The 19,527-nt window shown below is 45.4% G+C and overlaps 1 protein-coding gene across 9 annotated transcripts in view; it reads left to right on the top strand.

The window, feature by feature from the left end:
- Window positions 1–19,527, top strand: part of ANK1 (ankyrin 1) — a 123,739-nt gene that overhangs the window by 29,774 nt on the left and 74,438 nt on the right. For 7 of the 9 annotated variants that reach the window (XM_081333946.1, XM_081333948.1, XM_081333953.1 and 4 more), the window contains exons 3-4: window positions 12,178–12,276; window positions 13,105–13,203. In XM_081333946.1, coding sequence (XP_081190072.1) covers window positions 12,178–12,276; window positions 13,105–13,203 — 198 coding nt within the window. Of the gene's footprint in view, window positions 1–10,813; window positions 11,024–11,815; window positions 11,866–12,177; window positions 12,277–13,104; window positions 13,204–19,527 lie in introns of those variants that run through there. The other 2 variants (XM_081333952.1, XM_081333951.1) reach the window with 2 other exon arrangements.

Here is a 19,527-nt window from a genome sequence, read left to right on the forward strand (position 1 = left end):
TTTTCCCCCGAGTTCTGTCTACGTTGATGTCAAATCGTTTCAAGACAATGGCTAGTGCTTCTGTTCATCTCCTTTTCTTGGACATCGTTCTAATATCCAGATAAACTACAGCTTAGCGCCTCACAGTCTGAAAGGAGTCTTCCAAAATTTCCATTTTTCTATTCTGTTATGGTTTTACTCAGTGCTTTTTTTGTAAAAGAACTCACACATGTCATACAACCCGCCTTGCCTACCCTACAAGGTTCCATCCAAAAAAGGTGCCGGAACTCCGTTCTGAGCGTTCTATGACAAAAAAAAGCCCTGGTTTTTACTACAGTTTCATATATGAAAGTCTCCATAAAGTATTGGCTGATTCTGTGCCATCCAGATGTTCTCAACTCCTGGTGACCACCATTTTCTCCATGATGAACTACGCGCAACCTGGCCTTCCAGTGGTGCATCTATCAGCACTGCAACTGAGTCCATGTTGCTTGTCTCCTTCTTCTTTTCTCCCCTTCTACCTTTCCCTGCATTAGAGTCTTCTCTAGAGAGCCAGGTCTTTGCCTAATGTGTCTGAAGTAGAGCTGTGTCCCTTAGGTGAGAAATCTGGATCGTTTCATCAATAATCCACCAGTTTCTTTCCTTACCTGTCCAAGGTCTTCTCGGGAGTCTTACAGAATAATAGTTGGAAGGGAGCTTGGAGGTCTTCTAGCCCAACTCCCTGCTCAGGCAAGAGACCCTATACAATTTCAGACCAGTCTCTTCTGAAAAGCCTCCAGAGATGGAGCACTCACAACTTCTGAAGGCAAGCCCTTCCACTGGTTAATTGTTCTCACAGTTGGGAAGTTTCTCCTTAGTTCTAGGTTGCTTCTTTCCTTGTTTACTTTCCATCCGTTGCTTCTTGTCCCACCTCCAGGTGCTTTGGAGACTAGGCTGAGCCCCTCTTCTTTGTGGCAGCCCCTCAAATATTGGAACACTGCTATCACCAAAGTTCAAAGACCTCAATACTCTTCCAGTCCTGCTCCTTCAGTGTTAATTTCCATTGTCTCCATGAAAATTAAGGCCTCCTGTTTAGCTTTACATGGCCCTCATTCATTAAGATGTGTGTGTGTTGGCACCTTCTGTTCAAAGGGGACCTTTCCCTGCTCGTCTTGAGCTGATCCTGCATTTTGGCAGCATCGTTGCCAAGTTGTTACACAGCTTTCCTTTTTTCTCTCTTAGCACATGCTAAATAGAGCTTCGACAGCCTTCCAAAGTTTAAGGCCTCTCCATGTCTAAAATTGGGTCTGTGTGGCCCTCAGGTTATAGCCCCTCACTGGGCTTGTGTTGAACATCGATAATAAAAAGATAAAGATGCCGTCAAGTTGATTAGCAACAACACAGTCATGACTTGCCAGTGCTTTTTCCCCAAGATGGATTGTCGTGGAATTTCCTGGAAGTCTCCCATCTCAAATGCCTAACCAGATCCAATTCTACTCAGCTGACCTCAGTATAAACAATAGCATTTCCCAGGGGCAGAAAGATTTCTGCCAGAAAAGCGACTATTTTTAGTGATTGATTAAGGTGCCACCAAGCTGGTGACAACTCCTAGTGACCACACTGATAGATTTATCTCCATGAGATTTGTCCCTAACTTAATTATTGTGAGTGGCTGGGCCTAAACGTTGGACTTTTAAAAAATGTTTTAGATGGGCCTTCACTCTCTCTATCCCTCCAAAATTAGAAAAGATCAGCTGGATCAAGCCAGTTTTGTTCTGCCTAAAGAATGTTAACTTCTTTCCATTATCCTTCTCCAGCAGCTGAAATTTTAAAATATCCTGCTTGTAATTTAGGAGGTAATATCCATCAAGATTTGTGGCTGTTGATAGATCTTCCGTGAATTTGTTCAGTCCTCTTTCTAAATTGGTGACCTTCCCGCCATATTGTTTATGGTGGGCAGAGATGTAGTTCCTTAAATCTGCCTGCATTACATTTCTTTTTTTCCATACTATACATGACTTCATCCATTCCCCCAAAAGCTGCAGAGTAACAGAATGACAGAGTTGGAAGGGACCTTGGAGGTCTTCTAGCCCAACCCCTTGTTCAGGCAGGAAACCTTTACCATTTCAGACAAATTTTGTCCAATCTCTTCTTAAAAACATCCAGTGTTGGAGCACTCACAACTTCTGAAGGCAAGTTGTTTCACTGATTAATTGTTCTAACTCGGACATGTCAAACACAAGGCCCGGGGCCCAGATCTGGCCCGCGAAGTGGTTTCATGCGGCCCGCGAAGCCATCCTGGAAACAGTGAGGGAACGGCCTCCACTGCCTTGGCCAAGGCCCAGAGACCCTCCTTCTGCCAGAGACCGTCAGATCTGTCCCACTCTTGCCCAGGCCCCCGTAGGCACCCTTGATGCAAACGATGTAGAGCTGGCCACGCCCACCCAGTAGGCCATATGCACTCTAGCCACGCCCACCCAGTAGGTCACGCCCACCCTGGCCATACCCACCCGGCCCCTTGAGGGCAACCGCAATGCTGATGCAGCCCTCAATGAAATTGAGTTTGACACCCCTGTTCTAACTGTCTGGAAATTTCTCCTTAATTCGAGGTTGCTTCTCTCCTTGATTACTTTTCATCTATTGCTTTTTGTCCTGCCTTCTGGTGCTTTGGAGAATAGGTTGACCCCTCTTTGTGGTAGCCCCTCAAATATTGGAACAGTGCCATCATGCCACCCGTAGTCCTTCTTTTCATTAAACTAGACATTCCTGCAACCATTCTTCATATGTTTTAGCTGCAATCCTTAATCCTTTTAGGTTGCCCTTTTGCTCAATTCTTTCAAGCTCCCCGATCACCTTCTTGAGAAGGTGGCCTCCATGAATTGGTCTTGCCCCTTGGAAAGCCTTTAATCTGAGCTCCATCATCTCCACCTCAGTGGGACAAGGACTTTTATCATTCAACTGAGTGTTGCTGAAAAAAACTGCAGAGAAATGGAGAAATCAGAGCTCCACTTTGGAGAAGAACATAGAATAAGGACAGCCCGTGTCCTTGTCAGTCTCCTTTTGTATTCAGGGCTGTTGCTGCTCATAAGTGAGGCTGGAGGTGGGGAATGCCTTTGCCATCAGACAGTGACTCACCTTGCTCATCCCGATGCAGAGTATGCAACGTTGGAGTCACCAAGGAGTGGGTGGCTAGCCAAAGCAACTGCCTCTTGTTCCTTCCTGTTCACCCCATCGAGATTCATCCAGCCTACTTTCTAAGCTGAAAACAGGCAACTTGGGAGAAGAAGTAGCTGCAGCAGACAAGACAGGTGGATAAGAACAGCCCACCTGTTCAGGTTTCTTTCCACAGGAGGCTTCCCAGACCACCTATGTCTTGGGGAGAATTGGTCATACAAGAGTAGAATCAACGGGCTTGCTACATTTTGATCTGTTTTCAACCCTCATTGGACCAAAACGATCCTTCTGGTTACTCTGTGCCAGTGTTTCTCAACCTTGGCAGGTTTCAGATGTGTGGACTTTAATTTCTATGGCTGGAGAATTCTGGGAATTAATGTCCACACATCTGAAAGTTGTGATATATTGGGTAGCATCTAGCATATGTAACAGCAAAACAGAATAATAAAATATATTTTCTAAATTCCTAGGACATACCATGGCTTAATGCATGAACTATCATAATGAGTTTAGTCTGTTTTGCTGTAGTTCAAGGATCTCCAAACTGGGCAACTTTAAGACTTATGGACTTCAACTCAACAGAATCTCAGCCAGTCATGCTGGCTAGGGAATTCTGGGAGTTGAAGTCCACAAGTCTTAAAGTTGCCTAGTATGGAGATCCCTGCTCTAGTCTAGTGTGCTGTGATAATCCACTCTGAGTTAGAAAGGGCTGTTTGGACCATCGAATGCAATGCTTCCTCAGTTGTGGAATCTCAATATAACAGAAGTATGGAATAATATTTCCTGCAGGAGATGGAACAGCTGAGCGTCCAGCTGGAGTCCAATGTGTGAGCATTTAAGACTCATGTGTGAGTCTTAGTGGACTGTCAATTAAATATGAGCCAGTAGTGTGTGGCAGCAGCCGAAAAAACCAATGCAATCCTAAACTGCATTAACAGAAGGATTTAATCAAGATCAAGGGAGGTACTATTACCACTCTATAAAGCCTTAGTAAGACCACAGCTAGAATACTGCAGCCAGTTTTGGTCTCCACACTAAAGATGTTGAGACTCTACAAAAAGTGCAGAGAAGAGCAACAAAGATGAGACTGGACTGCCATCTGTCAGAAATGGTGTAGGCGGGTCTGCTGCTTGGGCAAGGGGTTGGACTAGATGACCTACAAGGTCCCTTCCAGCTCTCTTATTCTAATTCTAATTCATTTCATAGTAAAATGAATTTAGGGTGTCACCTGCCATCTCTCAGTAGGCTTCAGGAGATTCTCCAGGGATATTTCTTCTCACCAAAGTAGACTTCTCTTGTTTTGGCCACTCTTAAAAAGGTGCAGAGTTGCACTGTATTCAGTCACTTTTTAATCTAATTTTGTCAACCTAATCTGGGGATTTTGCAAGTGTGGCAGGTGAGGGACAAGCTACCTCCACTTGCAGCTTGGCCTGAGTCTTTGCTTACCTAATGTAAAGCATAGTATCCATTACCATTCTCTGGCTGCATGCACAAACCTGGATCCTGAATTAAGCCATGTTCTGGATTTACACAATACACTGAACCATATACTAACCAAACAAGTTGGGCTCCTGTATGATAGTAAGCAACAAAAAACAAGCGGAGGTTCTTCCTGACCCAGTTTAGAATGTTGCACAAATGCAAATGCTGGATCTTTAATTGACCCAAACAAACCTGTTGTGTGAATGGCAGCATTACTTAAGATCCCATTCCCCAAATCCTTGGAGACGCACTGCTTCCGTGCTGACTGTGGGAGAGAGACAAGCAAGCATTTCACACCTCTGGTGTGTAATTAATCTTCTCAATCTGCAGATGGCAAATTATGCCGTTGACCTTTACTTGAGGACCTTGGTCTGTCCTGGTTATTGCAGTGCCTACTTTGAGCTGTTCCTGACTGCCTTGCTTTCAGAGAGCAAAATATGCTTCTCAGCAATAAAATGATTGTGCCAAGAAGATTTGAGGAAAGGCCCAAGACCACAAATCTTTCTATGGAGATAACTGGCCAATGACCAGATAGACCCGTGGTGGCAAACCTATGGCACGCTTGCCACTGGTGGCACGCAGAGCCCTCTCTGTGGGCACACGAGCCGTCGCCCCAGTCCTAAGCCTTCAGCTGGGTTTTATAAAACCTTTTCGCTTTAGGCTTCTGCTGCTGTGTGCAAAAAAAAAAGGTTAATCAATCAATTTCAATTTCTTGCTGGAAAAAAAAAATCTCACAAAGTTGGAATTGATTGATTGAACTTTTTAGTCTCACCCAGTCTGCCGTTACCACTGCAGTCACACCCACCCAATTGGCCACACCCACCCGGTGTCCAACGATACATAAGTGGGTTTTGGGTTGCAGTTTGGGCACTCGGTCTCTAAAAGGTTCGCCATCACTGAGATAAACAATCCAAACAGCATCCCTACATATTACACTTTGAGCAGAGGCTCAGAGCTTCTCTGTGTATCTTGGACATCTCCTGCTCCCAATTGCACAGGAGATGCAGAATAGATAAAGGCAAGGAAGGATGTCTACACGCTGAAGCAGGACGTAAGGATGTTTTCTGACATGGACTGACATATTAAAAGGATCTGGAGGCTAAAGCATACATTGAACGATTGAGAGAACTAGCTATGTCTACTCTAGTGAAGAGAAGAACTAGGGCTGACATGATAACAGCCTTCCAATACTTGAGAGGTGGTCACAGAGAAGAGAGGGTTAACTTATTCTCCAAAGCGCCTGAAGGCAGGACAAGAAGCAACGGATGGAAACTAGTCAAGGAGAGAAGCAACCTAGAACTAAGGAGAAATCTGACAGTGAGAACAATCAATCAGTGGAACAACCTGCCTCCAGAAGCTGTGAATGCTTCAAACACTGGAAATTTTTAAGAAGAGATTGGACAACTGTTTGTCAGGAATGGTATAGTCCCAAACCCATGTTTGAGGAGGGGTTTGGACTAAAAGGCTTCCAAGTCCCTTCCAGTCCTATTATTCTATGTTCCTTGATTTATCTTTAGGGATCTGACGTGGCAGAAGGCCCATATCTGATGGTCTATCTGTAGTTGTCAACTTTGTGAGATAATCTAGATAAAAAGCATGCCCAGAAGTAGTAGCGGTAACTTACTTGTAAGGTTATGTTAACAGAAACTTGCAAATCTGAAAATGCATCTCTTCCCCCCCCCTTACCTGTACAGCCCAAGAAATTAGGGATTCTCCCTTCTGAGACATTTGCCATGCCCTCATTCCGTCTGAAGGCTCAGCTGGCTCTTATCTGCACTGTTCCTTCTGGCTCCCAAGGTCATTGCCACAGACCATTTCAATGGGATTGCTTTGCCTTCCCCAAGATGCTCTTGAACACATTCCAGAAACCGTCAGACTCCAGCTGTCTGCTCTAACCTACTTTACACAAGCTTCCCATGTTATGATGTGCTCATCACATCAGCGTTTTGCATCAGGGAAATTTCCGACCTGTTGTCCGCAGGGGGAGTCGACAAAGTCACGGTGGCAGTACCAAAAGGCTGGCGTTTCCATGACCATATTATGGCTGCCATCTTGTCTTTTTTTGGGGGGGACAGACATTGCACGTACTTACCCAGGAGTGCCACAGCAGCAGGTATCTAGGTTACTCTGCCTGGAATTCAAGCGGTAATAAACCACCCCCAAGGCTTCTGACCAGTAGTATCTGTCTCCCATGAGTTTGTCCACTTTCCTTTGAGGTCCATCAGTGGCCATTGCCTCCGATGGCCTCCAGTTCTCAGGTTAGCAGTGTGGATCCTTTCTGAATCCACCGCATTTAAATTCAGCATAAAATAACTTTGAAAGGAGAAATTCCTTGCTTTTCTTGGGTCACCCGAACGTTTGCTTTCTCTTACCCAACCTTGGCCTAAGCCAGGGGACCCCCAGAATTCCTGAGCCAGCCGTGCCACCATAGTTGCCCAACCCCTGCTCTAAGAAGACCTTCTCAATTTTGTGGCGTTCTCTCTTAGAGGAACTGATCTAACCTCCCGATTGTTTTGAGGCGTGAACATACTGTGCGATTGTGGTTTGGGCCTGTTTGTCTTCAGAGGGTGTGGTGTGGAAAGAGCCTCTCTCTCTCTTTCTCTCTCCAGTCTGCATGCAAGCTTTGGGCTGGAGGCAGCTGCCATTTATGCATAATTGGAAAAGCGTCTCATTAAAGTAAAGCAGAAGCAGAGAGCCTTGCTTTCAAATGGGTCCAGCAAGCCAGCGAGTGAGTGAGGGGGGAGGGAGGGGAGGCCTTGTGGGAATGGTTCTTGCAATACCTCCTGGATGGATTTCCTTCTCTCTAGCAAGGATTAGAGATGAACTGTCATTCAAAGCAGTCATGACCTCTCGTTACACATTGGAATAGGGAAGCGGGGGGGGGGAGAAAGAGGGTGAGGTGTTGGCAGCGCTGCCATCCTATCTGCTGTAAGCTGTCTGAATGGAGAAAAGCAAAAAGCAGAAACTCAGGAGGCACATCTAGAAGGAGAGAAGAGGGGAAGGAGGAATAATGGCTGCGGACATTTTGCTTTGGAAAAAGGGTTTCCAGTGATTTGTGCGAAGATGTAAACATCTGTGGTTGTTGAAAAGAGGAGAAAAGACACTGGCTCTTCTAGGCCAATAATGGAAGTTTAGGTTTTGAAATACTTGCATTCCACCACCTTTTTCACTTTCTAATTTCTCAGAAGCAACCCAAAGCCAATTTTTAACTTGATGCATCGATGCAGGCCTTAGAGGCAAAGAACACCAAGCTTGCTCCGAGTCTCCTCCAGCTGACCTGTCAAAGAATGTAACCTCCTCCCTGCATTCATTTGTGTGTTGTCCATTCATTTCTTAATTTCACGTTGTCTGCATTTCTGTGTTGAGTTCTGGGACAGAAAAAAAAAATCAAAGCAGTTGCTGCGGAGGGAAGATGCTGCTAAGCCACCATTCCTCTGCGGGATTGAAAATTCACGTGCTATTAAGTTGCAAACTGTAATCGTGGCTGGATCTCTTGAGAGGCATAAGAAGCTGGGAGGTGGATTGGAAAGAGAGGTCCTGCCAACGACCAATCAGTTTTCCAGAGGTCTAAGCATCTCAAAGGGGTAATCATTGTGGCTTGAGATGCCCCACAGCTAACCTGGAAGTAAATCATCTCAGCTGATTAGTATGGAGAGTGTCGTGGGATCAACCAGCATGGAAATAGTAGGAAGACTACGTAGAAACATAATGTATTCAGTGCGGTATAGGATTGACAGCTCACCAGTCCTGGGAAATTCTCAAGCGTGTTTCGTGAAGACCTAGTGCATTTTCAGGGTCAGTTCTTCCCATCGTTGTCCCATAGTTCGATTGCACCTTTGTCTTGTCTACCCTGGGGCATGTCACACTTGTGGTCAAGGTCCAACCTCATGTGTCCTGTATGCAATGAAAGTGGGATGCATGTGGTCAGACCTAGACCACAAGGCCAGTGGCCTCCACCCTACCATCTGACCATCATTGCCATCTGCACCGATCTTGATTCCATCCTCATCACTGCCAGAGAAACCAGCATCGGCCATCACTCATCTGTCTTTAGATGTTCGACAGATACGGAAAAATGAAAACGCGGATTGCCAAAGGACGTTTCTGCATGACAAAATGGAAATGGGAATCTCTGCGTGTGTATTTGTAAAAGCGAGGGTGGCAGACTGGCTGGCATCACCCAGCACATTAGACTCAAGTGCAGTGAGCCCCTTGATTTCTACAAGACTTGTATGTAATACTAAGCCAGATTAGCAAGACACAGTTGTGTTCATTGAACATGTGCTCAGCAAAGTAAATCATGCTTTTTAACTTGTTTGTTTCATGCTAAGGTAACAGCGTAACAGGTAACGTGTCTAGTTATATATTGAACTACCCAGTCTCACTTTACTCTAGATCAGGAGAGTCCAACCTTGGTAACTTTAAGACTTGTGGACTTCAACTTTCAGAATTCCCCAGCCATCTGTTTGTGTGTGTGTGTGTGTGTGTGTGAATCTGTTTTCCAAAGCACCAGAAGGCAAGACAAAAAACAATGGATGGAAACTAATCAAGGAGAGAAGCAACCTAGAACTAAGGAGGAACTTCCAAATAGTGAGGACAACTAACCAGTGGAATAGTTTGCCTCCAGAAGTTGTGGGTGCTCCATCACCTGAGGTTTTCAAAAAGGGTCTCCTGATCAAGCAGTGGGTTGGGCTAGAAGACCTCCAAAGTCCATTTCAACTCTGTTATTTTGTTAACTGTAAGACCTATAGACTTCAGTTCCCAGAATTCCCTAGTCAGCCAAGCTGACTGTGGAATTCTGGGGGTTGAAATCCACAAGTCTTAATGTTGCCAGGGTTGGACATCCCTGATCTAGATTAATGTGTTGTGTGAGACTAACCAGTTTGGGCACTTCTCTCTGTCTCCATGTATTGCTCTTATCCATGACATTCGATTCTGTCTATTTTTGCTATTCTGTTTTCTACTCAGCTATTCAATCTTCTCTGCCATTTTCTTTCCCAATCGTCCTTCACTAATCCCTTCCTCTTAAGAGCAGGGGTCTTCAAACTTGGCCCTTTTATGACTTGTGGACTACAACTCGCAGAATTCCTCAGCCAGCGTGAGGGAACTATGTCCGTTTTATGATTTGTGGACTTCAACTCCCAGAATTCCTCAGCCAGTGTGAGGGAACTATGTCCCTTTTATGACTTGTGGACTTCAACTCCCAGAATTCCTCAGCCAGCGTGAGGGAACTATGTCCCTTTTATGACTTGTGGACTACAACTCGCAGAATTCCTCAGCCAGCGTGAGGGAACTATGTCCGTTTTATGACTTGTGGACTTCAACTCCCAGAATTCCTCAGCCAGTGTGAGGGAACTATGTCCCTTTTATGACTTGTGGACTTCAACTCCCAGAATTCCTCAGCCAGCGTGAGGGAACTATGTCCCTTTTATGACTTGTGGACTACAACTCGCAGAATTCCTCAGCCAGCGTGAGGGAACTATGTCCCTTTTATGACTTGTGGACTACAACTCCCAGAATTCCTCAGCCAGCGTGAGGGAACTATGTCCCTTTTATGACTTGTGGACTACAACTCGCAGAGCACGCGTGCCTGGCTGAGGAATTCTGGGAGTTGAAGTCCACAAGTCATAAAAGGGCCACGTTTGAAGATCCCTGCTCTTAAGAGTCCCTCAGACAACTGATTTCCCAAGTGACCTGCTGCTTCCCTGTCTGGATCCCAGCTTCCTTTTGATAATTGTCCATGGAGAAATTAAATGGGTGCTTTGGTTGCAATCCTGCAAAAGTGATTATTAAGTTAAATTCTTTATTGGGGGAAACAGGGAAAGACATGTTTGAAATCATGTTACTATTATATGAATATTTATTAAGTGTAAGATAAATGAAATCTGAATACGTTTCAGTCTAGCTATACTGCTGGTTTTTACTCTTTCCAGCCCAAATTATGTAACAGGGATTGGGATTGTTCGTGTATCTGCCTACTCACAAGCAAAAGTACTCTCTGAAAATATAACCAAATGGGATCAGATTCTGAGGAGGAGGAAAAGCTGATGGAAATTCTGGCCCCAACTCTGTTCATAAATCAAGGACTACCTGTATTATGATGTACAATTATGATAATTATGTTTTATAACCAGTGTTTGAGGCATCTTTTCTTGGAGCACCAGTGGCTGGAGAACAAGAAAATGCTATTCCACCTGAGTTGTCCTTGAAGGCATCTCCTTAACATTTCTTGCTCACAGTGCGCGCAGAATACCATGAGGATACAATTCCAACAGAATCAAGATCTAAAATATACAGTTATGGGCCTCTGGTATTAGAATCAACTAGCACACTGAATTGAAAAAAAAATCTGCCCATCATCGGAAATGGGGGAAGAGCAGAGCAGGATGAAAAATATCAACCTTTGAAGGTGGGGTACTATCAAGATGGATGTTGGGATAGAGCAAACTTGGCCACTTTAAGACTTGTGGACCCCTTGCTGGCTGGGGAATTCTGGGAGTTGAAGTCCGTAAGTCTTAAAGTGGCCAACTTTGGGGATCCTGGGGCTAGAGGATTGCCTTCCCCAAGGAGGTGCTGACATCAGCTTGGGAAAACAATTACAGAAGAGAGTCAGACGTTACCAGAAGTAGGTTGGGTTGGCCTAAGTAATTTGAAAAGGATTAAGTTTTACAGTTGACAACTTCTTTGGCATGATGAGAAGCTAAAGTATGCAGGGTTGGGTGGGTTAGGGTGATTCTGATTCTTCTCTGTGTAGGCCTGTGAATGTCTAGCGCATGTGTATGGTATGACCCAAAGCACGTAAAAATGGACCAGGGCTTCAGTCTCATGTGACCACCGTCTGGACCTTTTGAGACACAGCCCCCTTTTGCAGGTACCACTGTTGAAAATGCAAAAATTTAATTCTTGCAAAATTTGCCACAGCTGGACATTCGTATGCATTGCAGGAATATAGTAGCAAATTTAAAGTCAAGACTTTCTCTCCTTCCTGCTCCGTGGCTGCATTTGCTCAGAGAGCATAATTTGATTGAAGTGACCCAACGTCTTAGATTTGCCCAACAGACGGAACAAAATAATAAAATAACCTGGCTTGGCAAACATGCTACTTCTCCCAAACAGTAAATTTGAGTTAAAACACTGCCCCGATTTAGCATGTTGTGTGAACGTGGCCTTTCTCTCTTTCTCTTTCTTGTCTCACACACAGGCTGTGTTTGCACAACAGGTTTACCCAGACTTAGCAGCTGCATGCGTACAGTAAGCTAAGCTTAGTTTTAACCTTGGCTTTGTGTGTGTGTGTCAGTTTGTGTTGCAATACAACATAAGTGTTCTGTGCAAACCCAGCCTGTTTAGTTAGTTTATGGTTGAGTGTATTGCATGATATCAGAAACTAGTTTAATCCAATAACTTAAGTCCAGTGTGCTGTGTGAATGCAACCACTGTGTTTTTTTTTTAATTAGTTTTCCTCCACACACACCCCAACCCTTATCCTGCTCTGGCTGAATCTGTTGCATAGCACAGTGAGCTAACACAACAAACCTAGTTTAACACCCCTTCTTCTTTTTCCAGAATGGGTTGAATGCTTTACATCTGGCCTCTAAGGAGGGGCATGTAAAGATGGTGGCTGAGCTGTTACACAAGGAAATTGTGCTGGAAACAACAACCAAGGTAAGGGTTCCAGAGAAGTAGGGACAAAGATATGTTTGGCTTGATTCATTAAAATATTTCAATCCAATGAGTTTGCCCCAGACCAAGTTCCCAGAATTCTCCTCAGTGGTCCTGCCGGCAGGGGAATTCTGGGCAATAAAATCCACTCATTCGTCACTCTGGAAAGAAAACAGAAAGCCTTAATCTTTGAACATTTTCCAACAGATTTGCATGACCTCCTCACCATGAAGGAAAGTAGTGATTTAATTATGATTATGGATGGGCAAGAACTATTTATTTACTATACTATTGGCTTTTAATAAATACATTTTAGTCTGTTCTTCACACTACTTCTCAAAGTTTGCAGAACTGCAGTTACTGTGTGATACTGTGATATTGTTCACTGCCCAGACTCAATAGGATTCAGATGGGAGGTTGTAGAAAATGAATGAATGAATGAATGAATCAGTCAATCAATCAATCAAAATCAATCAATCAATCAATCAATCAATCAATCAATCAATCAATCAATCAATCATCTTGGAGAGTCCAAGCTGGCTATGGGTCTTACCCAGCAGCTTCCCTAAAAAATGTCCAAAACTCTTTGAAAGAAAGTGATGTCAATGAAACTACGATACGTTTGCTCAGAATTGTAGATATATTCAAGAACTGGGTTCATTCAACATGGCAATCTAAGCCAAACACAATGGTAAGAATGAACTTTTCAATGCAAAATTACAGTTGCTGTTCTTGATTCATCAGATTCATTGCTCATTTTTGCTTTTTTTTTTAAAAGAGGTTCTCTTCCAAGGTTGGTTATAATTTTTATCTTCCATCTGGCTTTTTCAGAAAGGGAACACAGCTTTACACATTGCTGCTTTGGCAGGGCAAGATGATGTTGTACGAGAGCTGGTGAACTTTGGGGCAAATGTCAATGCACAATCACAGGTAAGAATCCCCGACAAGCAGATGCTTCCAGGTGAGCCTCCTAAGATGGGGGTCACCAACTGTGGTCCATGGCCCACTACTGGGCTGTTGGCCCCTGGGCCATATGAGTGACTGGCCAGTGCATGCGCGTGTGTGCGTTTCCCCCCCCACTTGTGCTAGTGTTGCGGTGTGCTAGTGCTATCTTTGCTGCAAGCACAACATCCCCACATGTGCTAGTGTGTGGGTGCTAGCATTGCCTGAGCATTGCACGAGTGCTCGTGGCCCTGTTTGTGTCGCGTGTGCAATCACGGCCCCATTGGTGCACGTGTGGCCCCATTCACGTGTGTGCTAGCATTGCCTGAGCATTGCACGAGTGCTCGTGGCCCTGTTTGTGTCGCGTGTGCAATCACGGCCCCATTGGTGCACGTGCGGCCCCATTCACGTGTGTGCTAGCATTGCCTGAGCATTGCACGGGTGCTTGTGGCCCTGTTTGTGTCGCGCACGCAATCAAGGCCCAGAAAGGTTGGGGACCCCTGTCCTAAGAGATTGTTCAGAAAGTGGGGTGTCGTAGGACAAAGGGCAGTGAGAAGAACAGATGACCAGCCAGCATCTACCTTTGCAGAGAGAGAAGGACAATCAGATTAAGCAGCGACTTGGGCGGGCTGTCTTTGCAAGAACACAAAAACCTTGAATTAGCTATCCCTACTACGCTGGCCAAACCCAGATCCCACGTCTGTAGTTCAGAGTGTCACTGCCGTTTTTTTTTAGTTTTGCCAGCAGCTCATTTCTATCTGTACGTTTTCCCCTGCTCTCTGCACCTGTGTGACTATCTTATCATGTAACCATAGTGAATCTCACATGTCCAGCCACGTTATGGTTTCAAACTGTTTTGTGCGCATGCCTAGAAAACGTTTCTCACAGTTACTCTTTACTTCTTACTTTCTATTCTGCCTGACGAGAGAATGTAGTCAGTGTAGGTCTTTTGTTTTATCATTAAAAGTTTTACAGTAGAATACGCCTCGGATTTCTTTCTTTGATGTTCACCATGCGAATGAACCACGGTCCATCCTCCTCTGATAGGAAGTTTACTTCTTCCGTGACACAGAGTAATATGCAAACCAAGGAAATGAAGGTGTGGCGCAAACTATCTTTAAGCTAACCAGGTAGTCCTCGACTGGCGTCCATTTGTTTACCGACCGTCTGAAGTTGCACCAGCACTGAAAAAAGGATGACCAATCCTCGCAGTTAGGACGGTTGCAGCATCCCCAGGATCAGAATTTGGGCGCTGGGCAACTGGTAGGTGTTTATTGCAGCATCCAGCCTGTGACCTTCCCAACCAGCTTCCGACAAGCCAAGTCGCTGGGGGAAGCTGGATTTGCGTAACGAACACATGATTCACTAAAGAACTGCAGGGATTTTTTTTTAACAAAAGAGGGCATAAAATGGGTCACGGCTCACTTAATAACTGCCTTGCTTAGCAATGGAAATTCTGGGCCCCCAGTTGTGGTCTTAATTTGAGGACCGACTGTACAGTCACGTATGCCGAGCGCAGTTGGAATGTCCCACGAATTGGCCCAACTGGAGTCCACTCGGCTACTTTGGGCTTATAAGGCTTCAATAAGTGATGGGCTGCCTGGGAAATGGGACGGGGGATTTTAGCAGGAAGGAGTTAGCCAGGATCCCAAAATGGCTGGACTGCCAATTACGCAGATGACTCGTACCCTTTTGCCATTGGATCAGCTTTGAAGACTGAAATGATTTCCAGGAAGGCAGTCAATAAGATAAGCAGCAGCATGAAACAGATTAATAAACACAGGCAGTCCTCGACTTACGACCACATTTGAGCCCAAGGTTTTTGTTGTTAAGCAAGACACTGGTTGAGTGAGTGTTGTCCCATTTTACGACCTTTCTTGCCACCCTTGTTAAGTGAATCACTGCAACGGATTAGTTAGTAACCTGGTTTGTTAAGTGAATCTGGCTTCCCCCATTGACTTTGCTTGTCAGAAGGTCACAAAAGGGGAACCCGTGATCCTGGGGACACAGCAACGGTCGTAAGTGTGAGTCGCCAAGCGTCTGAATTTGGATCAAGTGAATGTGGGGAGGCTTCAAAGGTCGTAGATGTGAAAAACGATCACGAGTCACCTTTGTCAGTGCTGTTGTAAATTTGAATGGTCACTAAATGAACTGTTGTAAGTCGAGGACTATCTGTATAAGCTGCTCAACATGGTGAACTAAGAGCTTTTTAACAAGCTGGTCCTGATCCAGTCTTGTTCTCCTAGCTCTCAGCACGAGCCCTGTTTTAGATATCTGAGTTGATTTTCATGTATTTGGCTCAAGAATATCCTCTTCATTGTTGGAGGGAGGATTACCATTCTTAATTTCCTTTCCCAGTTTGCTCTGGTAGTTCTGTACCAGATGAAGATAACCAAAAGAGGGAGAAAAAAGGTCCTTATTTAGATGAACTTTCAGTTATTCTCAAAGCTGGTTTTTTTCCTTCAAAAGGCTACTGGACTGTTTTTTCTTTGACGAGGGAGAAGGAAACGTTTCCCATGAACTGATGGAGCTTCTTGGATGAGAAATAACAACTTCTTCTTCTTCTTCTTCTTCTTCTTCTTCTTCTTCTTCTTCTTCTTCTTCTTCTTCTTCTTCCTCCTCCTCCTCCTCCTCCTCCTCCTCCTCCTCCTCCTCCTCCTCCTCCTCTTCTTCTTCTTCTTCTTCTTCTTCTTCTTCTTCTTCTTCTTCTTCTTCTTCCTCCTCCTCCTCCTCCTCCTCCCCCTCCTCCTCCTCCTCCTCCTCCTCCTCCTCCTCCTCCTCCTCCTCTTCTTCTTCTTCTTCTTCTTCTTCTTCTTCTTCTTCTTCTTCTTCTTCTTCTTCTTCTTCTTCTCCTCCTCCTCCTCCTCCTCCTCCTCCTCCCCCTCCTCCTCCTCCTCCTCCTCCTCCTCCTCCTCCTCCTCTCTCTTCTTCTTCTTCTTCTTCTTCTTCTTCTTCTTCTTCTTCTTCTTCTTCTTCTTCTTCCTTCCTCCTCCTCCTCCTCCTCCCTCCTCCTCCTCCTCCTCCTTCTCTTCTTCTTCTTCTTCTTCTTCTTCTTCTTCTTCTTCTTCTTCTTCTTCTTCTCCTCCTCCTCCTCCTCCCCCCCTCCTCCTCCTCCTCCTCCTCCTCCTCCTCCTCCTCCTCCTCCTCCTCCTCCTCCTCCTCCTCCTCCTTCTTCTTCTTCTTCTTCTTCTTCTTCTTCTTCTTCTTCTTCTTCTTCTTCTTCTTCTTCTTCTTCTTCTTCTTCTTCTTCTTCTTCTTCTTCTTCTCCTCCTCCTCCTCCTCCTCCTCCTCCTCCTCCTCCTCCTCCAAAACAAAAACAAAAACCAAAAAAACCAATCTAGTTGCCTTTGGAAGAAAAACAGAAAAGAAACACCTTTGAAACAAGCGTGACCAGGATGGCTAAGAATCTCCACCGATGCTTTCAGGGATTCCATTTAACTCCATTTTTAAAACCTCCTTTGTGCACAGAGCTGGGTTCTAAACAGGCGGGGAGAGAGCAAAGTGCCGAGACACTAATGAAATTAGATTTGATTCCACTTACGTTTAAGTTCAATTAACGCTATATTCAATTAATTAAGCTGGAGTAGTATGTCTCAATGCTTTGAATAATTTTCCTCTTCTCCCACACCCGGCAGCCTCTTCTGAACACAGGGAAATGCTCCCAAAGTTTTTAGGAGCCCTCGTACAGCAGAAATAAGTAATCTGCTGCCCTGTAGAGCTTTGGACTTCAGCTCCCATCAGCCTCCCATCAGAGCCAAGAGCAAGGAACTTTGGGAGTGGTAGTTCATAAAGGCTTCCATGGGAGTCTAGGTCGCTTCTCTGATGCTTTAGTGCAGTTTTTCTCAATCTTGGCGACTTTACTATGGGGGAGGGACTTCGACTCCCAGAATTCCCCAGCCAGCATGAGAAACTCTGCACCGGGGCCTCCGTGATCGAAATCAAGCATTGAAAAGTTTGGCTGATTATTCTGTAAACGGAAAGCTTGCACAGAGTATTATTTTGCAAAGCTAGTCCTTGACTCAACAACCACAACTGAGCTCAACATTTCAATCGCTAAGCAAGAGAGTTGTTAAGTGAGTTTTGCCCCATCGTATGACCTTTCTTACCGCAATTGTTAAGTGAATCCCTGCAAAAGGGGATCACATGACCCTGAGACAATGCAACCGTCATAAATCTGAATCGGTTGCCAAGCGTTTTAATTTTGATCACGTGACCATGGAGTTGCTGCAGCGTTCGTCAGTGTGAAAAATGGTCATACGTTCACTTTTTTTTAGTGCCCTTGTCGCTGAGCTTGTCGATCAGAAGGTCGGCAGTTTGGCGGGTCGAATCCCGAGTGCTGCGTAACAGAGTGAGCGCCTGTTACTCGTCCCAGCTTCTGCCAACCTAGCAGTTCGAAAGCATGTAAAAAATGCAAGTAGAAAAATAGGGACCACTACGGTGGGAAGGTAACAGCGTTCTGTGCGCCTTTGGCGCCTAGTCATGCCGGCCACATGACCACGGAGACGTCCTCGGACAAGCGCTGGCTCTTCGGCTTTGAAACGGAGATGAGCACCGGCCCCTAGAGTCGGAAACGACTAGCACGCATGTGTGGGGCAACCTTTACCTTTACCTTATCTATCCTGAAGGAATTCTTCAGTGGAGAACTTAATGTCTATCTGTTGCTTCTCTTCTCTGTTCATATGTTCGTTATGAGCCGTTGTGGCACAGTGGTTAGAATGCAGTATTGCAGGCTAATTCTGCCGACTGTCAGTAGTTCGATTCGCACTGGCTCAAGGTTGACTCATCCTTCCATCCTTCCGAGGTCGGTAAAATGAGGATCCAGATTGTTGGGGGGCAATATGCTGACTCTGCACACCGTTTAGAGAGGGCTGTAAAGCACTGTGAAGCGGTATGTAAGTCTAAGTGCTATTGCTATTGTTATTGCCCCCAAAGGTAATAGCAATAGCGCTTAGACTTACATACCGCTTCATAGTGCTTTACAGCTCTTTCTAAGCGGTTTACAATGTCAGCATGTTGCCTCCAACAATCTGGGTCCTCATTTTACCGACCTCGGAAGGATGGAAGGCTGAGTCAACCTTGAGCTGGTAAGAATCGAATTGCTGGCAGTGGGGCATAGTCAGCCTGCAATACTGCATTCTGACCACTGTGCCACCACGCCTCTCCCTGATCACATGACCCTGGGACAGTGCAACCGTCATAGGTACATGCCAGTTGCTGAGTGCCCAAATTTTGATCACGTGACCAGAGGGATGCTGTAATGGTAGTGTGAACAAAGAGTCCTAAGTCGCTTTTTTCAGTGCCCGTTGTGACTATGAACGGTCACTAAACAAATGGTCGTAAGTCGGGGACTACCTATAATAATAATACATTCCATGGGCTGAAAGGACTGGTAGCTTGCCACGCTGACATAAATGACTGACTAGGCTTACTTTTCCCTTCCCTTTTGCTTGGAGTCTGTATTGTCACTTGATCCAAAGCCTTGCAAGGCCTCTGTCCAGCATCCTCCTTGCATCCCGCTGATGCTTTTGAGGAGCACCAGCTGTTCTCAGCCAACCTTGCCAGCCTCGCTTGCTTTCTGCCACCCAGCCAAGCAGAAGAGCTGAGACAACAGTCCAAAGCTTTGCGGGTGTCCCTTAGCGATGGACAGAGAGAAGATCAGCCTTGTCAGGCTGTTGGACCAGCAGCAGGATGGGAAACGTGCACAAGCGCCCCCTGCTGGTTCCCGGGCAGCATAGTCTCAGCGTAACCCTCTGGGCTCCTGCATTTTTGCGTTACATAAGCTGATGTGTGAAGGTCAGATAAATATTGGGGAGAGGGGCAGAAAATAAGGTTGCAAGGCTGTGAGAGAGAGTGAGAGAGAGCACGGGTGGAACAAATGCAGAACAACAGGCTCAGGGGGAAGCCAGAAACAGGCTCTCTCTTTTGAGATGTAATTGGAGGTCTGTCATTCTGGCTGACATCAGCAAGCAAATGCCCTCCTCCCCCCCCTCCCCCAATCAAAGCAATCTTTTCAATCCCGGTTGCGAGTCACACTTGTGAGTCATAGGAGAGCAAGAGGGCTTGCATTTGGCTGCAAAAACCCCGAAACTCCCCATTTGATTTCCAGCTCTTAAAACACACAGCGCGCCCGCCTCTGCGTAAGCTGGTGATATATATTTTTGGCTAAGCAGACGAGTAAACAGTCAGTGATTCCAGGCACTTGATTTCATCATCTGCTCAGAACTCTGTGGGGTTGGGGTTTTTTTTTGGGGGGGGGGTTTGCATTTAGAGCTGCTGGATTTCTTTTTCTTTGGTCCCTTCCTTTCCTCATGG

The sequence above is a fragment of the Vipera berus genome (assembly GCF_964194415.1).
Source record: "Vipera berus genome assembly, chromosome: 8".
Lineage (NCBI taxonomy): Eukaryota > Metazoa > Chordata > Lepidosauria > Squamata > Viperidae > Vipera > Vipera berus.